At 39.6% G+C, this 27,275-nt stretch overlaps 1 protein-coding gene across 6 annotated transcripts in view; it reads right to left on the bottom strand.

Moving 5' to 3' along the window:
* Positions 1-2,992: 2,992 nt before the first annotated feature.
* The window catches only part of STX17 (syntaxin 17), a 66,305-nt gene continuing 42,022 nt past the window's right edge, over positions 2,993-27,275 (bottom strand). For all 6 annotated transcript variants that reach the window (XM_065907745.1, XM_065907744.1, XM_065907746.1 and 3 more), the window contains exons 5-8: positions 18,229-18,344; positions 18,100-18,150; positions 10,416-10,502; positions 2,993-9,672 (exon numbers count right to left, since the gene is read on the bottom strand). In XM_065907745.1, the coding sequence (XP_065763817.1) occupies positions 9,433-9,672; positions 10,416-10,502; positions 18,100-18,150; positions 18,229-18,344 (494 nt within the window). In that variant the 3' untranslated portion in view covers positions 2,993-9,432. The remainder of the gene's footprint in view (positions 9,673-10,415; positions 10,503-18,099; positions 18,151-18,228; positions 18,345-27,275) is intronic.

Raw genomic sequence — 27,275 nt, 5'->3', positions numbered from 1 at the left:
AATTATAACAGAATGTTTTAGGTGCTGTTCTGAGTTAACCACGGGGGCAGGGAGGTGTGTGTGCAGCCCTGGGGGTCAAGGGAATCTTCCCATAAGAAGTGGTTTTCTTGCCTAGGAACAGAAAGAACTATACTTTCCTAAACTCCTCCCCTCTAGGAGAATTGCATTAACACGTACGTGCATGCTCAATGGTGTCCATCCAACTCTGCAACCTCCCGGACTGCCCATGGACTCTCCAGGCAAGAACACTGGAGTGGGTTGCCACTTCCTACTCCAGGGCATCTTCCCGACCCAGGGGTCAAACTTGCATCTCGAAGTCTCCTGTGTTGGCAGGAGGATTCTCCCTGGCACCTGGGAGGCCCCATTATGTTAACGGAGGCTGCTGTTATTTTCTATGAGCATCTTACTTCAGCAGCAAAGTAATCACTAGTGATCACTGCCCTGTCGTTTCCTTCCAACTCGGCCACTCAGGTCAGAGAGCAGCCGATCTGTGCTGGGGCTCCTGTGCTTCACTTACTGGGATGAGCTCCAGGCAGAAAGCCGTATGCCCCTTCTCCTGCCACTACGTGTATACTTGCCTGGGTAAGATCAGATCAGTCCTGGAAGCCTGACACTGTGATTGTTATCTTGCCCTAACCGTTGCCCAAGAAGAGGGACAGCGCAGGGCCCCTGGCTATGCAGAGAGTAAAGGGAAAACAAGGCCTCTATTCTGACTTAGTCAGTTCTTCATAATTCTTCATGTTTTCATGATGAGCATGGCTTTCTGATTTAAGACAAAGCTGAATACTCCACTTCAGAAATTTCCTTGGGTTAGAAGGTAAATTCCCTGCTCTCTGGAATCCAGTGTTATGCCTGGATTCTAGACTTCTGTGCAAGTTCACTGTTCTGGCATGTTTTATTTCCTAGCCCCTCAGACTGCTGGTATCACATACACAGGTTCTCACTAACCTTGGGATGCCTTTTTTTGTTTAATCTGAGCCTGTAAATTATAAATTCTTTCAAAATACAGGGTTGTTTTTTTGTGTGTGGTAACTTCACACTTACTTCCACTGCTGGTGTAACTAGGGTGACAGTGTAATTTTTTATCCAATTGAGGTCATTTGAGAGTGAAAGGGAGCATTAAGCAATAATTTCACCACAGCAAGATGTAAATCAAGACTATCCCAGACCAGCTGGGACAGATGATCGCCCTGTTACTGAGTGTGTGTGTCAGCCCGGCTCTGTGACACAGGGACTGCAGCCCTCCAGGCTCCTCTGTCCGTGGGATTTTCAGGCAAGAACACTGGCGTGGGTTGCCATTTCCTTCTCCAGGGCATCTTCCCGACCCCAGGATCAAACCTGGGTCTCCCACATAGGAGGCAGGTTCTTTACCATCTGAATCACACCTTTTCAAGTTTGGGTATCAATCTTAATTGAGATTAAGATTTACTTTCTATCAAGCATCTGTCATCATTATACCATTTCTTAGTTAACTAAGCCATCCAAAAGTTATTTTAAGAATTCATCCCCTGGAGAAAGGAACGCCTACCCACTCAGTATTCGTGTCTAGAGAACTCCATTGACAGGAGCCCGGCAGGATCACAAAGAGTCGGACACGACTGAGCGACTAACATTTCCACTTTCCATTCATTTTAGGTGTCTCCCTAACACTATTCACGTTAATTTTTCATTAATGTGCCTTTCCTTTAAACTTCAAGGAAAAATAATAATAGTTACAACAATAACAGTAGCAACTAACATTTGTAGTCACTATGAGCCAGGCTCCATTTAGGCACTCGATATGTATAAATGTTAAAACCTTCATAACCACCCTGTAAGGTGGGTAAGTTACCAGTGGGGAATTGGGGATGCGAGGAGGGAATCACTAAGGAAGTCCTGGATTGTTGACCCCACCCTAACCCAGAAAAGAGGCAGCGATCTGTTACAAACAATAAAACCCAGAAAGGAAAGAAAAGGGAGTAAGACCTATGGAGAACTAGTGAGGAGCACTTCACTCCGCTTCGTTCCTGTTAGCTGACCAGCATGACTCTGAGCACTAGAAACCTGGGTTCAAACCCTGTCAAATGCCTACTTCCTAATTTGACCCTTGCCCTTACCTAATTCCAATCTCTGCTTGCCAGACAGAGCAATTAAATTTCTGCCCGTATTCTCTTTCCATACTAGACCATCAGATTATAAATTCTTGGGTTCCTACTATTCTGACACCACTAATTCTATGGTAAGACAGAAAATAACCCAATTCTCCCACATCATTCCTTCAGTGGTTTATATCTTCTCTCTTCCAACTCATGACTTTTAATTGGAAAAACAGAAATACCTTTACCTCGAAAATTCTGAAATTTTCAGTTCATGAAAGTCCCAGAGATGTTTTCCAGATTTCTTCTGTTGCATCATTCATTCCTATGTTAATATACAAAAGTGAGGGCTGAGCAAAGGCTTGGTATGTCTTAGAAAGCTTTTTAACATTACAATACACATCTCTGTAAACAGCAACACACACGTGCCATGACCTCATTACTCATCATCCAGGAGTCACTAACGGGGATAGCTGCTGCTTCACTCCTCGTCACTGTACTTTGTGTTGTAAAATACTCTAAGAAGCAGATGATACAGTCCCTGCCCTGTAAGAAGCTAGCATTCTAGTTGGAGAGACCACACTACCACAAATGAAAATTTTTATACCTATTAAGTTATAAAACACTGCAGAATTAGCCCCAAGTGAAAATGAAAGCCAAATGAATTGCAGTTGTCAAGAAATACTCACATAGAGAAGGGAAACTGGGCCATGAAGGTTTTGGACACTAAAAGGCAAAAGTGAATTTCATGACTATTTTCTCAGTGGGTTTTCAATAAATATTTATGGAATGAATAACAGGATAGGAAGAAAGCAGACATTCTGTGTCAAGCAGGGGATCTCACAACAGAGGCAAGAAAGCACAAATCATTTCTTACATGTGGGGAAGAAAAGCAAATATGCTGAATGTACATAGAGCCCAGGCAAAGGCGGGTTTTATTACTAACTTCTCTGGCAGCTAAGGCAAAACAAAGAAGTGAGAGGGTTGTAACAGTCTTATCTGATACAGAGAATCCATTTAAACAAATAGTCATTAAATGTATATATTAAATACATACACACACACATAAAAACTGTACACTCATCTAACCAGCTTCATCGCTCACATTCAACTCCTTCGTTTTCTCTAAGCAGACCATACTTGCTCATGTTTTACACCCTTTGTACTTGCAATTCCTTCGCCATTTGAAAGCTTACAAATCCGGTCTTCAGTCAGGCATATTCTTCTTCGGAGCACTGCTCAAATACCACATGTTCTACAAAGTCTTCCCCTTCTTTTTCAGGCAGAACAAGTCACTCCATTCTCTGTATCTTCATCCTTTGCTCTCCTCTTTTAGGGTACTTACCATGTTTTACGGTGATTTACTTGCTTTGAGTGTCTGAATTCATTAGCCTGAACGGTTTACAAGGGTAGATTCTACAGGTCTAACATTTTCTACACATAGCACTGGCACCCAACATACAACAGGCACTGTTAAATGTTTGTTGAAGAAGTGAATTTATTGCATGTTTCCTTATATAAGCACCACTCAGAAACATAGTAAGTGAATTCAGGAGGCTTTACAGAACTGGAGAAATTCCCACTGCTGGGCCTTTCCTTGTGCCGACCCTTGCTAACACCCAAGGTTTTAGCAGTAAAATGGAAGACATCACTGGGGGGCTAATTAATGAGACCCCAGTAAACATCTCTTTTAGTGATTAACCAATCTCTAGTGCTTGAGAAATGTGCTCTTGGGTGCTTTCCTCAAATACTGATCAGTCAAGTTTCTCACAGGAGCTTGACAATAGTCAGTTCTCATCTGGAGTTTCTATGCTGCTAAATTAAAATTCTCATGGCTTTGGCTATCCAATGCACAGGTGGCAAGACTGACATTGTTTGAAGGTTAAGAAATTGAATATACTTTCTTCTTGGGGTGTGGGGGGACAAAAGATTTCTTCTTAGGAAACAACTTTTAGGCTTGCTCAAGAGCTTAAAGAAAACTCAGCTGGTTAGTTTTGTAAAATGTAATGTTACAGAAATTAACATCTGTAAATTAAAATCTGGAAAAAATGTAAACATAGTTTATAACCATTTTCTCCCTTCACCATAGAAAAACCTTAAGAATGTCTGGTTTTCAGTGGCACTGTCATGTGGTGAGTAGTGAGTCTGAAGAGACAAGCTGGGGCCAAAATATGGAAGGGACAAACTTGATCAGCTATTCAATAGGAGCTGCTGAAAATATTTCAGCAGAAAAATAAAAGATGACTTTTGTGATGATGATGTGAGGAATGGTCTAAAGTTGGGGAGGATAAGGCATGGGATGTGAGGTAATATAGTCTTTTACTAGAGTGATGGCTATGAATAGCTCTAAGAAATGAAAAAAACTAATATTCAAACAGTTGACAAGACCCAGGAGGAGGCTAAATATAAAGAATGGAGAATGTTAGGTTGGGGGAATCCCTGGCTAGAGAATGGGAGAAAGCAGCCACCCTGGGTAAAAGCTTACTACAATAGACAAAGACAAAACTCAAACCCTGACCTGATTCCCCAGTGAATTCTCTTTCCGCTAGAGCTGTTGACTGATTTGGAATGTTAATGTTGGTCTGAAAGACCACAAACTTCAGCAAGCAACTTGATATGGCATAACAGAAACTCAGTTAAATTATTTGAGGATTTTTTTTCTTGGACCATGGTTATAATTCTAACTTTTGTGTTAACTAGCTTTAACCTTGGGGAAATCACTTGCCTTTGACACTTTTCATGGTTTTTAAATAAATTTATTTTTGTTAATATTGCATAGATGTTTATCTTGTCTATACCAATAATTTCTGAGGGCAGTAATATAGACAATATATGGATCTTTTACCATTGACTGTTTATAATATCCAAGAAGTGTCTTTGTAAAATGGTGTCAAATTAGTCAGTATAAATAGTAAGCAACTCCTGTTAGAAACATGACATGTTGATAGAAACAGAAAACTTGAACTGTTCACATTAATTTAGGCTAGTGGGGAAGGTTCCCTGTTTTCTATTAGTTCCCTCTCACTAACTAACACTGCGAGCACTGATACCCACCATCATGTCACACTTCATCACAAGAGAAGAAATGCCCTGCTTTACAGGAGAACCATTTCCCCAAGTCCTTTTGCTTCCTTCTGCCCAGAGCTCTTGAGCAGCAGCAATGAAGGGGAGAGGGGACCCTGAGAACAAAGAATGGCTTGGTTTGGCCTCTGTGACTTTCACTGGAGAAAAATGTGGTACACAAGTGTTTACATTTAAGCTCCCACAGCCTTGTGTGATTCATAAATACTTCAGTCCTCACTCCCGTGCAAATGACTTGTGGCACTTAGGCAGCCCGCAGAGGAGGGTCTTTCAACTCACAGAATTCTCCCTATCCAGCACTCAGTTTCAGGATAACCTAAAATTCTTGCTCCTGGACCTCTGGCCAACACACCGGTCTTCTGGGGCTTCTTAGGGTATTGGCTCCTGCACAGGTGGGTAGGAGAGCTAAATCAGCAGAAGAAAAACAAAACTAAAGAAAGAAGACACCGTAAGGAGAAAGGAGCGTAATCTGTGACTAATAAACACTGAGGTGGCTTTTTTACCTGATTTGTAAAATGTCTTTAAACCAATTCCAAAAGAAAAGTTTCAAAAATATTCTAAGTAATACTATCAGCACTACAGTAGGTACATGGCCTCCCAAGGGTGCCATGGTAAAGGACAATAACTTGACTCTATGAATTATAATTGCTTTAAAACATTACTTCAGAGTTTATTTTATGATTCAATATAAAAAACACTGCTTAAGTGATGACTATGACCCACAAAGATAAGGAAATATGCGGGATGCGTGTGGGATGGAAACACATTTACAGCCTAAGGACCAGATTCAGCAGTATGTACTTCTGCATTGCATGTGTGTCTGTTAATCGTTCAGCTGTGTCCAACTCTTTGTGACCCTAAGGACTGCAGCCTCACCTGGCTCCTCTGTCCATGGAATTCTCCAGGCAAGAACACTGGAGTAGGTAGCCATTCCCTTCTCCAGGGGATCTTCCCAACCCAAGAATCGAACCCTGGTCTCCTACACTGAAGGCAAATTCTTTACTGTCTGAACCATTAAAAACTCTGAAGTTGCTGGACACTTGGTGAGGAAAAAGAAGATTTTAAGAAAAGTGTAAATGAATGGCACATGTAACTTCAAACCAAGCCTACCTTACAGAATATAGGGGTGTTTGGGTGAAGCAGAGTGACTAGCCCATCACAATTTTATAAGTATGACAGTACAGAAGTTTTGTAGTTCAACAGACCTAGTTTACATCCTGGCTTCACCTTTTTGCAGTTGAATAACCGTCTGCAAATTATTTAGTTCCTCTGAGACCCAGTTTCCTTACCTATAAAATGCCTAGTGAAGTGCCTATCCAACAGAAAATATTCCATAAGTATCAGTTCTCTATAAGGGTTTTTTTTTTTTTTTTAAACTAAATGTCAACACCTATTGGTAGATTATGAAATCAATTTCATAGGTTATAACTAGCATATTTTAAAAACCAAAACAATAAAAAACAAAGTACACTGCACATTAAGTATTGTTCCATAATGCATATGCTGAGTTTTGATATTAATGTATTTTTTTTACTACGGATTACAACCAAAAAGTTTCAGTCTCTGCTCTACAGAGAAATTCTCAGATTATTACATCAACAAGGCTTTAGGAATGCCGCCTGTATCCAAATAAGCCTCTGTAAATTTTAAGAACTTAAAATGTTCCTTACTTCTAACTTGCTGCAGTAAAAATAATACATGAATCATATAGAAGATAAATTTAATTTGATACTACAGGGCATTAAATTCAATTTTAAGACTGGTTTCTGTGTCATACTGACTAATTTATACTTCTAACACATTACAGTTTATAGGTATATCATTCATAGTTGATTAAACACATAGAAATTTCTATAAAAAGTTGGCTATTAGGCTCTCTTAATGAGGAAATTAGATATAATTTCTAAATAATTTTAAATTATAAAACATTTAAAAAGGACTGTAACTTACCTAAGCATAAAATATTACTCTACCTAGAGTAATATTCCCATCCTGATGAGCAGTAAAAAAAAAAAAAAAAAAAAATTCAAGGCCTATATGAGCACATTCATTGATGTCCCTCACTGGCTCAGTGAAAAGGAAAGATCCGAAAAGAAAATGTGAGGGTCAACAATAGGCCTCTTTCCTCCACCAGGTCTTGAGTAAAACCAGCCTGACAGTATAAAGAATCCCTAGTGCTGTTAAGATGGTAAGCTAGCCAACTTTAGATTGGCAGAATAGGAATAATATGCAGTGATGAAGACTGGGCTATGCTGAAGGGTAGAATACTAGAAATTACAGAAATCAGCAGTTCAGCTGAATCTTGATGTAACTATATCTTAAATTTATACTTTTAGCTGACAGGATGAGAATGGCTATTATTAGAACCCATGGAATTGAAATATAGGAATTCTGTTTTAAATTAGCACCCTGGGCAATTCTGATCCTCATTCTGGCTTGAACATCCTGTGTTAAAGGGACAGCAAGGATCAGAAAACATAAAAAGGTGGCGCTCAAAAGTAATTATCCCAACCTCACAGGTATCGAATATCAAATACTGGATCAGAATCTGACACTTATTCAAAGTACTCCCTTCTCAGTATTATACTAAAGATACAAGTCAGCAGGGAGCAATATGTTTTCCAGTTACTCAATAACGATAAGAAATGGTGTGCTGCCTCACTGGAATTCATTGGTGATAAGCAAAAAGCATGAAAGAGAAAGGTCTCTAGATTAGACATACAAGTAAAAGACAGCAATCAATAAGAGTTATTAAGAGCAAACTCAGCAAGAGAGACGTGGTAAGCCATTCAACCACCTGACGAATCCATCTGGTTCCTGAGCAGAGAGCTCACATCTTTTGTGGTATAGGTGCCCTTTCCTCTGTCCTCAGGAAAGAATAAAGAACAAGGCAAAAGGTGGTTCCTTCCTACCTCAGATGAGTTGAGGGTACAGGATGAGGCTGCCCATAATCTTAAATTCTTTTTCTCTAAATTTAAAATTTCCCTGCTATTTGAGACAGACATGGGTTGGGCTGGGTCATGCTTGCTATCAACATCAAGGGTTGAAATTAGCACCACAAATCCTCCACCAGGACTGAGACTCGGTGCCAGGCCTTGTCCACCATCAATCTTGAATGTGAGAAAAGGCAGGCACGAATGCTATTCTCGGGAAGAAATGCAGCTGTGCAAAGTGAAGGAAAGCACAGGAGATAGTAAACCTAGGGGAAGGATGGTAGAAAGTGAGGCAGAAAGCTAGTTCTTAGCTCCTCCAACTGCCAACTGAAAAGACAGAAGAAACAGCGTCAAAGCTGCAGGGCAAGCACGTGAGCCCCCTGAAATTGTGAGATGCCCCGAGAAATGATCTGGTTATCCCCCCTTGCTTATTTTTTAGCTCAAATTCTAACAACGTTTGGAGACTGACACCTCTCTCTACAATACAAAAGAGAAAAAACAGACTATGAGAAAAGTCTTCATTACACATGGGGAGAATTCACCCCATAAGTCAAAGAACTTTTCAAAATTACAAAGTTGAAAGGCAGAGGAGACAAGATACCTGAGGTGTTAAGAGATAGGCTGACTTGAGACTCTGTGTTCTTTATTTACAGAGAGGCAGAAGAAAGATTTCAGAGAAGAAGCTAGTGTCACAAACTAAGATATCTGAAGGAGAAATTGGGCCTCTTTTTCCATTTTCTTACAATATTTATTTCCTTTACTGGAAACCAGTGTTAGACAAACGGCAACAGGGCTCACCAAATGGACTCCATTAGGTACTATACTTGGGCCCCTTGCTAGATCCTGATTTCCCTATTTAATGTGAAAAGCTCCTGAACTTCCAGTCTTTTCTCTGCTAAACTGTCTAAATAATGTATACTTAGGAGTTAAAGAAGCATATCTACAATATGCTTGGCCTTGGAGTCTCCAAGTCAGGCTCATGGAAGAAACTATTCTGAAAACGGTCCTTCCATAACCCAACATGTCCACAGATCACAAGTCCTGATCAAAGTTATAGGTTTGGTTTTCACATTTCCAAGTAGAAAATCTGCTCCCTGGCAGTTCTTAAACTTTATCTGACAAATATTGTACACCCTCAGTCCAGGCTCCTCAATTTCTCACATCCCCATTAATACCCCAGCAAACAACAAAATGCATCCTCTTATCACAGTTCAATCCCACTTGAGCATCTACAGCGGCTATTTGGACATAATCATGTTCTGAAAGCTGACTGGGTGTCCAACAGCAGCAAAGGTCGTCATTAGGATAGACGTGTTGGCAGCAACAATACTGAAGTTTGGTTTTTAACTGCATTTTTTGTCAGTTTGGCTGGGGAGATCTGGACAGCTGGAAGTGAGCTTCTCCATCATTTTCTGTTTCCTTCTTTGTATCAATTTTCCACCTGTGAAGCCCAACACCCCACCCCCAAGCGCAGCTGCAATTCCTGCCACTTTGAAGCCTGCAAGGAGGCCAATCGGGCCCCCCACCACGCCTCCGATGAGTGCACCTGCCACAGGCAGGGCTGCCAGCTTGTATTTTGCAGCCTGTAAAAAAAAAAGAAAAAATTCAATTTAGAAATTGAGTTGAGAATATCTGCCTGTGGTGATGTGCATTTTCCTCTCATTACTCCTGGCAATGCCTCTTTAACTCGAGGCACATAATTAACCTTAGAGATTGTTCTGGGGTCGGGGGAGGGGAGAAAGTATTCCACAGGTACTCTAATTGCTGCAGATCTCAGAACTCAGAGGAAGGAGCTGCAAAGAGTGGACTGCTACAGATTGATTTTACTTGCAAAACAGTCAGTCCACTAACTAGCTAGCTAGCGTATTTAAACATTCAGTAGCCACAGATACTCCCAAAGCTTTTTATGTTGCACACAGATTATTCCATGCTATGTACACCTGAGTCAAAAGCCACGTTCTGTGGGAAATAGATGGACCCACACCACGTGTGCTGTCGTGTCCCTAAACTGCGGCCCCTACTGGGCTCTGCCAACCCTCTCTACTCCTCTCCCCGACCCTGAAAATATTCTTTTGTAACACCAAGGGCCATATAGCAGGGCATCGGTTTACTCTCTCTCTGAAAAAATGTCTCTCCCAACAGAAGGAATCTCAGAGTAGAATATTACAACCACCATTGATTTCCTGCACTACCTATGTGTCATTTCTTCCTTATTTTCTTAATTGCTGGTTCCCTCAACATTAAAGAGAGCAGATCAATTGGGTTAATACTCAGGACTCCTGAGAGCCAGAGCCCCATTGATTTGCCGGCAGGAGCAGAATCTCACCTTCCCCAAGTTTTTGGTTCCCTCTTCAACATTCGCAGCAGCACTGTTGACATGGTCCTCAATGCTGTCGATCTTCTCCTGCTGAGACTAGATGCAAAGGAATTATGAGTGAGCGTTCATGCTGGGGAGCAGCAGTCAGCCAACACACACTACTTTAATTCCTGTAATCAGAGCCCTGGGTACTGCAGCCTTCAGTCTTAATAGCGGTTCATTAATAGCATCTGATAAACCATGTTGAAAGTACAAATTCACTTGTATGAAAAAAAGAGGGTGACTTAATTATTAGACAAGAAAAGGGTGGCACCTTTATAGGAAAAAGCATCTCACACTAAAATCCATTCTAACATACAAACATATTATTCTCCAAATGAATCTACTTTCCAGGAGGAAAAACATCCAAATAAGCATTTACGTGTCATGTGAGGTTTGACGGAAAAAAACAAAGTCAAACCAAAAAGCCTTTCTAACTTATCTTCTTTGAAGATTCAGTTTAAAACAGACAAATCTGTCTCAGGAGTTAAACGCCCTTGATTCAATAAACACAAGTTACTATGTTTTAGGAATAAAAATATAATATGGCTTGATCTGCCATAAAATTGTTCCATTTGTGATATGCACTGGGGAGCAGTGAATGACTTTACTGCCCCATGTCTGACACCTGTACACTTCAATACATTTAAAAATCATGACAAGTTAAAATGTTTCAGATCAAACGCATCAATAAAGACCTCTACATAAAATGGCAACACCTGTGCTGACACAACAGAAACACGGACCCCGGGTGGAAGTGCAGTTTCCCCTCGGCTGTTTGAAGCCCCACTGCACCACTTCTGACAAGTGGCCACTGAATCTCAGCTCAAACACCTCCAGTGACAAGAACTCACTACCTGATAGAGGAACATATTCCCATTTTTAGAAAACTTTATTTCTATGGAATTTACATATAATATACAACCAATGCTCAGGGCATATCCTCTGATTAGTTCTCACACATGCATAAACCCATGAAGCACGATCTCATCAACATACAGACTGCTTACTTTTCAGGGTTTTTTTAAATTCACAGAAAAAAGAAGAGAATCCCTCTTCGACCCCAAATAAATGCCAAACTAGACTCCACTCACAGCTCAATCTGGACCCTGTTTGTCCACAGGATCCTGGCTTTTTATGCTGGGCCAAACCATACATACACAACTTTATTCCACTACAGGACACCAAGCCCCAAACAACAAAGCCTCCTCACCTCTACCTACCAACCTTCCCTTTTGTTCCTATTTACTTATGTTTGCTTTCATTGACCTAGGCCTCCCAAATCTGACAACCATCAACTTAACACTGACACCTCATATTGTTCTCAGTATCCCTTTAGCAATGATTTAAACCATTTATAAGAATCACTGTAGTTTTCTCAAACTAGAGTAATGAATAGACTTTTCCTTTTTAAAGGAAAACAATTCTCCAAAGAATCTAAGAATATGTTTATGGATTTAACACTGACTTAGGTTTCCTTACCTGCCTGAAAAAAATAACAGAATCTTAATAAGCAGTTATAAGAGCACCTAAGATTCTAGGGGGAAATGTGACTTATTAAGTAAATATTTGTCAAGTAGAATGCAATTTGGGCATTTGAAGTCAAAACCATGAAGAACTGTTTTCCCCTTGTTGGTAGTTCTACAGTTTTATGAAAGATCTTTCGTAAAGATCTTTCCAGCTTTAAAGCTGGAAAGATACAGCTTTAAGAAACTAATGCCAAAATTCCAGGTATGTTCCTTTATTCTTCTCTCTCTAAATTCCAGCCAGCTTTCAAGGCCAGCTTTAGTCTTAGATCCCAACCAACTAAGCTATCTTGGTTCTGAGCTCCAAAGATAGATAATATATTCACCTTAATTATATGCACTCATACACAGAAAAGCCCAGAAGCAAACACACCAACGCTGTGATGCACAGGCAGGGTGTTCCGGCCCGGAGTGGGCGGTAGGCAGGGTGGTAAGGATGGTGTTGGCATCAGGGATCCCAGTGACAGGAAAGGGACCACAGGAACCACAGTGCTGAAACGTCTAAAGGCACTGGCGGCGCAAAAGTAGGATCCTAAGCAAAGAGGGCCTCAAACAGGGAGGAACAAAGGCACGAGCGCAGTGGTCAGGGCAGGCAGCGGTGCGCGGGTCAGCAGTCGCCTAGTCGTGTCCTACTCTACCCGTGAACCACAGCCTGCCAGGTTCCTCTGTCCATGGAATTCTCCAGGCAAGAGCACTGGAGTGGCTTGGCATTTCCTACTCCAAGGGTAGGGAAGGGAGTGGGAAATAAGGCAATATCTCATGGAGTCCTCCCATCAATTTACAAAGCTAAGTGTTGTTAACGTTCTGAAGGTCACATAAATAATAAACGGAAGAATCTGATCTAATCAATTACAACCCAGTTTTTATGCATTGGGAGTAAAACTTAAGTATAAAAGCCATACACGATGTGGCAAAAGGTAGAGACAAAACTGGATGAGCAGCAGTAGTGACAAGCTATTGAGCAAATGGCCCAGGGTTTTCCTAATTCCTCTTGACTAGAAACAGGCCTGGTTCCACAGTTGCAGGAACAGAAGAGGGCACTTGAGCAATAAGGCTGAAGAAAAAAAAATAGGGTGCCTAGTAGATATTAATTAACATTTACTGAAATATACATGGATCTCCTAACAGCTCTACAAGTATTATTATGGTAAAAGTATATATAAAATTTACAATTTTTAAGTGTATAATTCAATGATATTAAGCACATTCACAATTTTGCGAAACTATCTTGACTGTCCTATAGGCTCTTTTTTAATACTATTCTCTATTCTTCATTGTACTGAGTTTAGCACAATACTATGCACACAGATAGCATTCCATAAATACATGGTTAATTAGCCTAAATACTATCATGTCCATGTGATGATAATGAAAGGATGTGGTCACTCTAGTTATGTTTCCAAATCGCATCGTGTCTAAATGGAGTTTCTGTTGAGTCCGTGACCATGTGGTCATGAGGATGCAGTCACTCTGGGAACAGTCATCAGGGGCTCTGCTTTGAGCTTTTGCCTAATAGCATTCTGTGTCATGTCCTTACACAGACTATTATAAAGAGGACGTCTCTATAGAGCCATGGTTATACCCAAAGTTTTCTTGTACAAATCTTCCTTAGATTAGGGGTTAGGAGCTGCTTACATAACCTAATAGGAAATATAACTTGTTAAATTGCCACAAACCCTTAAACTCCCTTTCATGTGCCTATCTCATTGGAAAAGAAATGCATTCATTTTGAATGAGAACTTGTACATGTTTAGTTTTCTTTTTATATCAACTTTGAGGTATAATTTACATACATTATAACTCATCCATTTTATTGTGTAAATATTAATTATTTCCAGCAAATGTAAATATCTGTGTAACCCTACATGTACAGATTTTACAAACTGCATTAGATCAGATTCTGAGTTATAAAAACTGAATAAATCATGATTATAAAAACAAATATTTTTATCATCATATAATTCTCTTTCATACACAACTATATTAACAGATTGTACAGATACCTAACTCAGAAATTTCAAGCATTTTGCTGCTTCTGATTCAGAAGCATAAAAAAGGAAAATGCTTCAAACAATTTACTGTACTCAATTTTAGGTGTTACATTTTGAGAAATAAATCCACAAACTAGAGTAAATAACTAGTACTGAAAAGCTGAGAAATTAGACTCTAGAAAACACATTAGAGAATCAAGAGTTCTTAAGAGAAGAAAATATGCTGAAGTGTGGTTGGGTGAGGAAGGATAATGTTGATCTCAAAAAGCTGAAAAATTTTTTTTCCTTTCCATTATGTTTTAGTATAAGAATATTGAATATATTTCCCTGTGTGACTCGGTAGGACCTCACTGTTTATTTACTCTACACATAACACACATTACGTGCGTCTGCTAATCACAGACCCCAGTCTACCCCGCCCCCGCCCGCTGCCCCCGTGGCACGCGCAAGTCTGTCCTCTCGTCTGTGAGTTTGCTTCTGGTCGGTAAACAAGTTCATTCGTGTCAGATTTCAGGTTCCAAGTATAACTGACATAGGGCATTTGCCTTTGTCTTTCTGACTTCACTCAGTATAATCTCTAGGTTCATATATGTAGCTGCAAATGGCATTATTTCATTCTTCTTTATAGCTGGGTAGTATGTAGAAAACCCTAATAACTCCACATAAAAACTACTAGAATTGACAAATGAATTCATGAAGGTAGCAGAATGTAAGATTAAAATTTAAAAATTCCTTTTAATCACATAAAAAAATACTTAGGCATAAGAAACTTGGCCAAGGAGATGAAAGACTTATGTGCTGAGAACTATCACACACTGGTAAAGGAAAGATGGTTGCAAGAAGCAGACCCATGCTCTCGGACTGAAGAAACTAATATTGTTAAGATGGTCGTTCTACCCAAAGCAATCTGCAGACTTAATGCTATCAAACTACACACAACATTTTTCACAGAACTATAACAAATAATCCTAAAGTTTGTCTGGAACTATAAGAGACCCAGAATTGCCAAAACAATCCTGAAGAGAAAGAACAAAGCCAGAGGGCTCCTCTGGTGGTCCAGTGGTTAAGACTCTGGCTTGCAGAGCAGGGGACACGGGCTCGATCCCTGTCCTGAGGAGATCGAATGCAGTGGGCGGACTGAGCCTGGCACCACAGGTACTGAAGCCTGAGCTCCTCAACCACAATGAGGAGCCCGCACACCAAGGCTACAGAGCAGCCCTGCGGGCCGCAACGAGAAAGACCTAGTACAGCCAAAAACCCCAACAAAGCAGGAGGCGCAACTCTCCCAGATCTCAGCCGCTACGACAAAGCCGCAGTAACAAAAACAGCACCGTACTGGCGCAAAAACAGACACACGGATCAAGGGCACAGATCAGAGAGCCCAGAAATAAACTCACACGAAGGAGGCAAGAACACACAGCGGGAAAAGGACGGTCTCTCCAGCAAGGATGCTGCAGCCACGTGCGAATCAGTGAGGTCAGAGCACAGTCCCTCACCACGCACAGACACAAGCTCAACACGGCGCGAAGACGGAAATGTGAGACAGACACCATGAAGTGAGCACAGGCAAAACATTCTCTGACATAAATCACAGCAATCTCTCCTTAAGTCAGGCTCCCAAGGTAATAGAAATAAAAGCAAAAATAAACAAGTCGGGTCTAATCAAACCTATATGTTTTTGCACAGCAAAGAAAATCACTTAAAAAAAAAAAGACAATCTACAGACTGGGAGAAAATATTTGGAAATGATGTGACCAACAAGAGATTAATTTCCAATATATACAGACAGTGCATACAACTCAGTAACAAAGAAGACACACAATCCAATCTAAAACGGGCAGAAGACTGAAATAAACATACAGACAGCCAACAGGCATGTGAAAAGGTGCTCAATGTCTCTAACTATTAGAGAAATACAAATCAAAACTATAATGGGGTACCACCTCACACCAGTCAGAATGGTCATCATTAAAAGGTCTATAAACAACAAATGCTAGAGGGGGTGTGGAGAAAAGGGAATCCTCCTACACTATTGATGAGAATGTAAATTAGTACAGTCACTCTGAAAAACAGTATGGAAGTTCCTCAAAACACTAAAAATAGAGTTCCCATATGATCCAAAAATACCACTCCTGGGCATATATCTGGAGAAAACTATAATCTGAAAAGACACATTCACCCCAATGTTCACAGCAGCACTCTTTACAAGTAATAGCCAAGAAATGGGAGCACCCTAAATGTCCATCAACACAGACTTATGTCATTTACATACACTGACAATTTTACGTCTTCTCTTCCAATTTGGATACCTTTCTTTTTTCTTGTCTGATTCCCATGGTTGGGCCTTCCAATTCTATGGTGAATAGAAGTGATGAGAGTGGGCCTCCCTGTCTTTCTCCAGATTTTAGTGGAAAGGCTTCCAGCTTATCACTGTTGAGTATTATGTTGGTTGTGGTGAAAAACTTTTATAAGGAAAAAAAGACTTTCAGAGGGCAAAAGTACCAGAAGGAAATTACTAAGGGCAAAGTTGACGTTACATAAGAAAATAACTTCTACGAGTTAAAGCCTCCAAATGGAATGAGTGTATCTCTGCACTGTGATTGTTCAAAAGGAGGCAAAAGATCATCTATTTGAGAAGCCTGAGTAAGAGTAGAAGCATCCGATTAACAGGCCTCATAAGTCCTTTCCAATTCCAAACCTCAGACTGTGTGACCTAGGAACGTCCTATAATTTAAAGTCAGATGTCAGGGAAACCATAATTCAAAGATGTACAACCCCTAACTCATGTTCTTTAATCAAGAACAATGAACTAAACCCAGACAGAAGCATATGCAGAAACAGACATGCACCTGTGTATACACACACACACCCCTTCCCATAATTCCTGGGAAGGAAAAATAAGAGTAACTTACAAAAATAATGACAAAAAATCTGTTCTATCTTTCCCACCAAATCTACTTTTGTTCCCCAATCTTTGTTAACAGTATCACTGGCCACCCAATTATGTAGAATAAAGCCTTAATTTATTTTGACTCTTCCACCTTTCTCCAATTTCTCCTAAGTCGACCTCAGAAATGCCTCTAGGCTGCCTTTTACCTTTGTATTAATATTTGTATCGCCATGCACTCAGTGAAACTCTTGCAATTGATTCCAAAGGTCCTTCCACCTATAATCTCCTCCCGCCCAGGGGAATTATTCACACTGCTAATAGTGATCTTTCTGAAGCATAGACTATCACATCGCTCTATCTGCTCAAAAATCTACTGGCTCTTTAATATCTACAAAGTAAAGTTCAAATTCTTTGGTATGGCTTTCAATGGCATCTCCATCTCCTTGCTTAGTTTACCATGGTACCTTATGCGTTAGTCACATTGCTAACACTTGTTAATCCTGAAAGGACAGTTGTGTCCAACCCTTTGCGACCCCATAGACTGCAGCCTGCCAGGCTCCTCTGTCCGTGGTGATTCTCCAGATAAGAATACTGGAGTGGGTTGCCATGCCCTCCCTCCAGGGGATCTCCTCAACCCAGGGATCAAACCCAGATCTCCTGCATTGCATGCAGATTCTTTACCAACTGAGCCACCCAGGAAGCCCATACACTTTTCTACTCTATGTTTTTGTTTAGGTATCTTCAACTGCACCCCTCATTCCCACCTGTGGAAATTTTATTCAATTTCCAAGGCTCAAGCAAATGCTACCTATCTTATGACACTATTCTTAATATGCCATGACACCTGCAACTTTCCCTTGGAATTAAACACTTCTCCTTGGGGCCAATAATACTTTTCATACCTTATTTTTGCATTTAACAATAATTCTTGAAATTTCAGTTTTGGTGAGGTCCAAGTTTATGGCCACCCACTGTAAATCCCTGAAGGCAGAGAGCAGGATTCACTTATTTCTATATCCAATCTTGTCAGAACCCTAATACCCAGTATATTCTATATAAAAAATGATTAATAAAGTTTTTTTAATTGAAGTGGGATTTGAGGACAATTAAGACTTCGGTCCATGGCTCAATACCAGTCTTAGAAATTGTAAATTCTATTAAAATTTTAATTGGAAGTCTAGTAATTGATAAAAGCCTCTTATTCTATTAATCCAATATCTCTGAGTCAAAAACAGTTATGTACTCACATTCACTAGGAGAGAGAAATCAGTGACCAGTTGGCTAAGTTCAATTAAGTCCTTAAAAAGAGAGAGAAAGAGGAAATTACTTACTTTCATGCCTCACATCTGCCAAAAGGAAAATCATTTCTAACATACCGCTTCTAAGGTCTCCCATGATTCTGCAGCAATTTGATCTCGAGGAATTTCAGGCAATGCATAAATCTGAGTCATACTCTGAGGATCAGCTTCATCTTCAGTACTGTGAAATGTTCCTGGATGAACATAGCCTCATGTTTAGAGTATATCTGCTTTGTTAGAAAGATGGTAGCATGAATCAATTCCATGAAACAATTACCATGTGAAATGCTTACTAATTAAGTTCAGGCTAAAAGTAAATTGATTATCTATGGAGAGGTTAGTTAACAAACACTATTTCTTTAATTATTCTACAAAATCATCTAAGAAAATTACTACAAATACTACTTACCCAGTCTGAACAACTAGGGCTAAATGCTGAAGTAGCATAAAGTAGAACTATTCTAAAAAAGAAAAAAAAAAAAAAAAAAGTAGAACTATTCTGTTTGGCCAATGTTCTATGAAGAGATAACCTAGTCGAAGTAACACTTTTCACTGCTAAATCATTAACATTTTCTTTGACTATTTTAGTAATAAATATCAGAGTCACAAGATTTTAAAAGTAGGGAAATGATGCATTTTTAGCAATGAAAAATCAGTCATTTTTGGTAATAGTAAATTGTTATTAAACACCTCTCACCATGTGTATCTTTTTGTACACACTGTCACCCTTCTCCTCAGAGTAAGTTTTCTGGCCTGTGCCTTCATTCTTCTATGTCTTTTCTGAATTTTAAGTCATCAACCCTTGAAGCCTTTCCTCATTAACACTGCTATAAAGATGAATTTATACTCCAAACTCTACCTTCAAGTCTTTCTTATTACCTCCTCCTTGGTCTTACCAATGTCATTAAACTGATATTTATAAAATGCCTACTCAATGTGCTAAGGTAAATCAGTTCCAAGAAGTCATAGTGGTTAGGAGTATCGGCCTAGTTAGAAAGACTTGGGTTAGAATCCTAGTTTGCCTATTTTCTACCTCTTTGATTTCTTTGGCTTATTTCCCTCATTTGTAAAATAAGGTGATGTTTATTTTACATGGTGCCTGGCTTATCTATTAAGAACACTGTCACTGCTGTTACTGTTAATGGAGTTTACTATATAATGTGTGAGACAGACATGTTTACAGGCAAGTTCAGTACAGTCTGAAAAGAACTAGATGTGGGGAAGTATGGTATGCTCTGTGAGCACAGAAGAGAGGCATTTCACTGAGGCTTGCAGAGAAAGAGCGATCTGACAAGGCTGTGAAGCCAAAGCCTGACGATGAGCAGGAATTACTGTACTGCACCGGGGCAAGCGTGAAGCAGGAGGAGAGAATATTCAGGTCAGAAAGACTAACATGCGTAAGTCTAGAAACTGAAACCAGTCAGGATAGCTGATGCACAGACTATGACAAGAGAAAGCGACGGGTGAGGCTGGGAATCTACGGTGACATCGTTTATGGCACTGCAAATTACATTAAAGAGTTCTGTCTCTCAAGATCAATATGGCACTTTTAAAAGGATTTGGAGACTACTGGGAAATTGAGGGTGCCATAATCAGATTTCAGATTTAGAAAGGTAACCACAGCTGTAGTGTGAACAACAGATTAAGGATGGAGTTGAAAGACAAAAAATTAGAGAGTGAAAACCAGCTGGGAGGCTTGTCAATGTGTCTGGTGCTAAATGATGACGGTGAGCTCTAGAACAGTGGCAGTGGAAATGGAGAGATGAGATCTGAAGGTCTACTTCCCTTTGTCTTCCTTACTGAAAGCTCAAAACATCTAGTGCTTTAATATTTCTGAGCATCCATCATGTACTGGGTTCAGCACCAAGGATAAAAAAAGTGAAGAGTATGAAGTAGCTGTTCTCAAAGAACGTACATTCTAGAAAAGTGAACACAAACAGGCAGTCCTGAAACAGGGAGAGACTGCACTGATACCCAGAGAAACAGACGCAGACACCTACAGTGCTCATGGGAGTTTCAGGCTGGGCATGGCGTCTGACCGAGTTTGATGTGGTGTGCAGTTTATGGAACAACTTACTAAAAAAGGTTAATTTTTTCTTACTGGGCTAAGAAGACAGGAATATAAATTCTAAATAGAGAGACCAACATGAAAAAGGTCCTCAAAAAATACCCAGTATAGCTTAACATAAAATCAGCAGTCTGGTCTTGCCAAATCATAAAGTTGAAAATATACAGCTACAAGTATAAGACGTTATAGATGGTTAGCAGGGACCTTGCAGCCCAGTTAAAGACTTTGGACTTTATCTGGAAGACCGTGGAAATCTACTAAAGGTTATAAGCAGGAAAGTAACATAGTGATGTGACCTGATGTATTCCTAAAAGTCAGTCATTATGACTCCTAAGTTCATCTTTTCTATCAATTTCTCTTTTCCTCTAAGCCTATGTGGTTGTGTTAGTCGCTTGGCTGTGTTCAACTCTTTGCGACCCCGTGGGCTGTAGCCCGCCAGGCTCCTCCGCCCATGGGATTCTCCAGGCAAGAATACTGGAGCGGGTTGCCATTCCCTTCTCAAGGGGGGTCTTACTGACCCAGGAATTGAACCCAGGTCCCCTGGATTCCTGATGGACTCTTTACCATCTGACCTATCAGGAAAGCCCCTCTGAATGGTATTTTATAAAACTGCATTACTATTTTACCTTCATTACCTTCATTACCTTGTGAATGTTTTACCTCTTAAGAAATAAAACCTATTTGAATTGTTTAGGAAGGGCAGTCAGTTGATTAAAAGTTAATTTGTAGGTTTATCAGAATTGACAGTGTTCTTTTAATTTTGAATCTTAACTGAAATGAATATATTTCCCTACCTTAAAGGAAGAGCAAAATCAACACATACAGAGTAAAGTTTTATGTTACAACATATGGCAAATATCCAACATATTAAAAGCTCTGATTTTTATAAACATTTAGGAGACTTATTTACTCCATGTCCTAAGTTATCAGATAAAAAAACTTTTTACTTCAAAGTAATTAATTACTCTAAGACCTTTCTTCTACTTAATATTCCATTTGTAATAAGAACTCCAACTTCCTTAATAGGATGATAATAATGATAGCTCTTTCCATTAACTTATCAAATGTAAAGCAAAACTTTGTAAATATCACTCGAAAGACTTTTTAAAGCCATAATCATTGTACTATTAGAGGAGCTTCCAATGCAGTATGCCAGGATGTATAACAAAATGAGGAGAGATTATCATACAAAAATTCTTGATCTAAAAATGAAAGGATGGGAAATGTTTGACATTTTAAGCAAACATAAAAGATTTCCCTCAATGAAAAAATTAATTAAATATTTAAGTCATTTACGTTTCACTTGAAACCAAACTGCGTATGCATCTTAGTTCAAATGGAGTCTTAGAACAAAGAAATCTGTTCTCTTCCATGGAAAATCCTGCTGTAAACTTACAACTCAGAACATTGCCAATCAATTCAAGGCATGACTAACAATTAAGAAAGGAACCTCTTAATTTCTACAACTTCCGTAATTCATTTATTCCAGCTTGTGTTAAAAATCACTATCTCAGTGTTCATCCACTGACTTTGAACTTTTACAAACTACTACAGACATACTGAGGGAAAACACAGAGAGATTATAGCTGCAGGAAAGACGGCCAAAGAATTCTCACCCTGTGTCCACGGAAGTCAAGACTGCTGCTGCTGCATAACAATCTCAGTTTCACTCACTTGCAGCAACTGCATGTGTAAAGTGCATGTGGAATATGGTATCACTGAGCAGTGTTATTCAGATTCTATTTTTTTAAAACATTATTGACTATAAACTCAAATATTAAGATATTTTTAGTTGATGTGAGAAATAAGCTTAGTAACATAGACATAAGACCTTTTCCTTCTATGCATCTAAACTATTCTCTCTCTCTATGCCCTCCCCCGTCTCTCTCCACTATCAGAAAGGGCAATGACTCCAGTAAGAATCACAACACAATATTCAAGGAGCTTCCACTACATTTTACATTAGGAAAAGTTCCATTTTAAATCTAAGTTAATTCAAAAGCATTTCCTGAATTCTTTCATGTTCTAACAGCTTTAGCATAATGAAATTATTTTCCTGATCATCTATATAAACCTACCTATTAAGATAAAGTGACTTTGGAGTCATGGTTTAACTTAGCTGCAAAGGAGCATTTTTAAGAAAATTGAAGTCAATTCAAGAGACACCTTCTAAGTAATATATAAAAACACGATTCACAATGTGTTCAATACAAGTGTACATATACCTGTGATAAAATCTAGTATTTCATCAAATTCAAATATTGGTCTGAAGTTCCCAGCAGTTTTAATGTTGGATTCTTTTCTTTTGTGAATAGTTGTTTAAAATGTAGTAAGATTCTGTTCCTATTGCACTGGTGAAGTGTGTGAGCTGGATGGGAAGTGAGAAGGACAAGAGAGAAGCACTGATTTGCTCTATATGACTTGATACACCTTGCTAAACACAAATCAAATTTTGGAGGCTCGTCACTTCTCTTGGTGGGAAGCAATATGCTAAAAATGAAACTAGATACACAACTAAGACAGAAGGGAGTTTCTCAGATCAAGCAAGATTGGCAGAGAAGATGTGCTTTAGAAACTCTCAGAATCTGGACAAAAGATACAGCAAAATCATCACAGCTTCCCCCTAAACGTAATAGGCTTCTTTCATTCTCCAGAAAACATAAAACATTCTATTCTACTTGTTATTTCTATCTGTAAATGAAAAACTATTTTTGCATTTTGATCTCAGTCATGGAAATGTGGCATTGCTCCTGAATTTATGCTCTCATGTTTCCAACCAAGTTATTTATAATCAGATTGAATTTTTAAAGGAAAAAGCATTTTAAGGCACTTAAATTTCTGTGCAAATCATTTTTTTTTTTCTGTATAAGCTGTCACTACTGTTATGAGTACCAAAAGCAAAAATAGGAAAAAAAGGGGAAAAAAAAAACCCAGAGAGCACAGGATAAAACATGTAGGATGACAGAAAAGAGTCTACAGCTAGAAGACCACACATAGAGTAAACCCAGTTCTTTCCCCACTATTAAAGTCTTACGTAAATTAGTTATTTCCTTCTCATTACTCCTCTCCTTCCCCACCCTCTCAATGACTTGTTAATATTTATGGGTTTAACACAACCTAGTAGAAACTTCAAGTTTGGTGGAATACTCAGGCACCGAGTGAGACAGTCAATTGTAACTGCTTCATGTTGCCAATGGATACCAAGTCAAGGCACAATCTGACCAGGGGACTGTTCAGAATCTGAAACTATACACAGTGTTTTAGATTACGAATTTTTTAAGATGTTTTAGATTATGAGACTCAGGTATCTGATCTCATAAATGGAATGACTGTTTCAATCAAATCTGCACTAGACGCAGAGATTTAATTTCATAGTTTCTCTCAGTGGCAAGTGATTAGTTCTTTAGCTAATCTGGTACTCCATAAATTGAGAAGTTTGAGAATCAACAGAGTTGGAAAACAAATTTCACCTGCTATCTCCTCTCCCTCACCCTCTAGCTCTGCCCCAGTCTTCTTCACTTTCTCCATATACATGCTTCCTCAAATTTTCCCATCACTTTTTTTTTTTAATACCAGTCAGCTACCTACAGAGAAAGTTAACTGCCAGCAAACTGGGTAAACTGCCTTTTTCTAATAATCACCCAATTCCTCTGATGACACGTAAAACCAAATTTGTTGAGCCCAAGCAATTTTACTAGTAAAAACACAAACAATGCAATACCAAAATGCAAATTAAGGCTAAAACACTTAAATAGAACTCAAAATTTTTGTTTGTGAGGGAATTGCCGGTGATGGGCAACTAAAAACTAAATAGCAGAAGAGACTGACACCAGTGACTCTTTCCAGAAAATCCACCATCTTCACTTATTACTACCGTCACAGCTGTCACAGGGTCTGGTAAATAAGATGACTCCTTAATCTCATGGAGCCTGTAAGGCCCCGTTTCTCTATACATAAACAGAAAGCGTAGCTTTGTACTTCAGTTAGAACAGCACTTAGCAACAGCATTATGGAGGTGATAATTCTATATGAACACAATGATATAAACAGTAAAAAGAATTCTTCCTAAATACTCTTCAACCAAGGTTGAGTGCTAAGATTTCTTTCTACCCAAAACAATACTTTGGATAGTGTTGTTAGGCAGTGGTTACCTACAGAGGGAAGTGACTACAGCACATCTGAAATTACAAAACTGCATCTAAAAAGGTTTTCATTCACTCACACTTATAACACATTTATTAATGGTCCACTATACGCTGAGGTACTGGGGAGACAATAAAAGTAAGATTATCCAGAAACTCTGGATGATGGCCTAAATGTTTCTTCTATTTAAAAAAAAAAAAGCCCTGTAAAATTGGATCATCAGCACTGAAAATACAGCATTAAAACAATCAGGTTTTGGAGTCAGGGAGCAATACAGGAGCCTCCTACTTTCTAGGTAAATAAAAAGAGGAAAACTGGTCAGATGCAACGTCTCCCAGACTGTATTCTAATTAGTAATTTATTTATTGTCGTCCTCAGATGCTTTGCGACACCATGGATTGCAGCCTGCCAGGCTCCACTGCCCGTAAAACTCTCCCGGCAGGCATACTGGCATGCGTACATGTTAAGCCGCTTCAGCCCTGACCGACCCTTTGCGACCCGATGGGCTACAGACCACCATGCTCCTCTGGCCATGGTATTCTCCAGGCAAGAATGCTAGATTGGGTTGCCATGCCCTCCCTGCAGACGATCTTCCCAACCCAGGATCTGAACCCATGTCTCTTACATCTCCTGCCTTGGCAGGTGGATTCTTTACCACTAGGGCCACCTGGGAAACTCAACATTAGAAAACCTAGTATCATGGCATCCAGTCCCATCACTTCCTGGCAAATAGAAGGGGGGAAAAGTGGAAGCAGGGACAGATTTTATTTTCTTGGGCTCAAAAATCACTGCAAATGGTAACCACAGTCATGAAATTATGATGCTTGTTGCTCCTTAGAAGGAAAGTTATGACAAACCGGGGCTTCCATGATGGCTCAGATGGTAAAGATTCTGCCTGCTATGTGGGAGATCTGGGCTCGATCCTTGGGTTGGGAACATCCCCTGGAGAAGGGAATGGCAACCCACTCTAGTATTCTTGCCTAGAGAATTCCATGGACAGAGGAGACTGGCAGACCACAGTCCATGGGGTTGCAGAGTGAGACACAACTAAGTGACTAACATACATATATATATATATATATATATGTGTGTATGTATATATGTATGTATGTAGATATGTGTGTATATACATATATATATATGACAAACCTAGACAGCATATTAAAAAGCAGTGACATTACTTTTTCCAGCAGTTGTATACAGATGTGAGAGTTGGACCATAAAGAGGGCTGAGCACCAAAGAACTGATGCTTTCGAACTGTGGTGGTAGAGAAGACTCTTGGACTGCAAGGAGATCAAACCAGTCAGTCTTAAGGGACATCAACCCTGAATATCATTGGAAGGACTGATGCTGAAGTTGAAGATCCAATACTTTGGCCACCTGAAGCAAAGACCCCACTCACTGGAAAAGACCCTGATGCTGGGAAAGATAGAAAACAAAAGGAGAAGGGCTGGCAGAGGATGAGATGGTTAGAAAGCATCACTGACTCCATGAACATCAGTTTGAACAAACTCCAGGAGACACTGGAAGACAGAGGAGCCTGGGCCGCTGCAGTCCACGGGGCTGCAGAGAGCTGGACACTACTCAGCAACTGAAGAGCAATTTATTTATACCCCACCTTTTCCATAAAGTTTTAAGGTGGCTTAGAACATGTATAAAATATAACAGGATGCATAAATTAAAAAGAGAAATTCAAAGGAAAAACAAGGGCAGTAATGACAAAATAAAGTCAGGAAAGTTCAAAATTTAGGCTTTTGGCAGTTAAAAAATTTATATTTAAGTATTCTAGTATATTTAAGTATTCTAGTAAACTTCCCTGGTAGTGCAGCTGCTAAAGAATCCGCCTGCAATGCAGGAGATTCCATTTCGATTCCTGGGTCAGGAAGATCCACTGGAGAGGGACAGGCTACCCACTCCAGTGTTCTTGGGTTTCCCTGATGGCTCATTCAGTAAAGAATCTGCCTGCAATGCGGGAGGCCTGGATTCGATCCCTGGGTCAGGAAGATCCCTTGGAGAAGGGAACAGCTACTCACTCCAGTATTCTGGCCTGGAGAATTCCACAGACAGAGGAGCCTGACAGGCTACAGTCCATGGGGTCACCAAGAGTCAGACACGACAGCGACTTTCACTTTCTTTTTTTTTTTTTTTTTTTCGACTTTCACATTCTTTTACATTCTAGTAAACAACTCAAGCAGAGAAACTTTGTTAGTTATGCCATTTGGTATCTATAAGAATAAAAAAGATTAACTGCTTTGAAGTACTACTAATTAAACCAATAATTTTTTTCAGGTTTCTTTATACATACATTGTTTAATATAATCAACAATTATCAATTACATCCTTAGAGGAGCTATAATGACAGGTTTTACTGGCTTCTTCCTTAGAGTATCACTTCATAAAAATTAATGGTGTGACCCCCAATGCAGATTTTTATGGGAGATAGATCTGACATGCCCTCTGAAAACTAGAATGCCTCAGAAAGAGGCAGGCCTGGCTAGACTGCCCCTGCACCTGGAGATGAGGGAGAAGTACTCTGCAGACCAGGATGACATTCTCCTTAGGAAATATTTTAAAATTTATTTTTAATATATGACCAAGTAGGTACTTGAAGCCTTTATGTTTCACACTATACAGCATAGCCTCTATTTTTTTAATCCTATAAAATATTTTGGAGAAGAGGATGGCAACCCACTCCAGTATTCTTGTCTGAAGAATTCCATGGGCAGAAGAGTCTGATGAGCTACAATCTACAGGATCACAAAGAGTCAGACATGACTGAGCGACTAATACACATGAAATGTTTAGGATATGCATTTCCAGTCACACTCAGGGTCCAAGAATTCAGCATACTGAACTAGGAGGTATCCCTGGAGATTTATATATAATTTGCAAATCTGCGATATCAGTACAAGG

This window comes from Muntiacus reevesi, chromosome 17 (assembly GCF_963930625.1).
Source record: "Muntiacus reevesi chromosome 17, mMunRee1.1, whole genome shotgun sequence".
Taxonomy (NCBI): Eukaryota; Metazoa; Chordata; class Mammalia; order Artiodactyla; family Cervidae; genus Muntiacus; species Muntiacus reevesi.
Note: the sequence above shows the minus strand (reverse complement) of the source record. Positions and strands in the feature narration are given on the sequence as shown.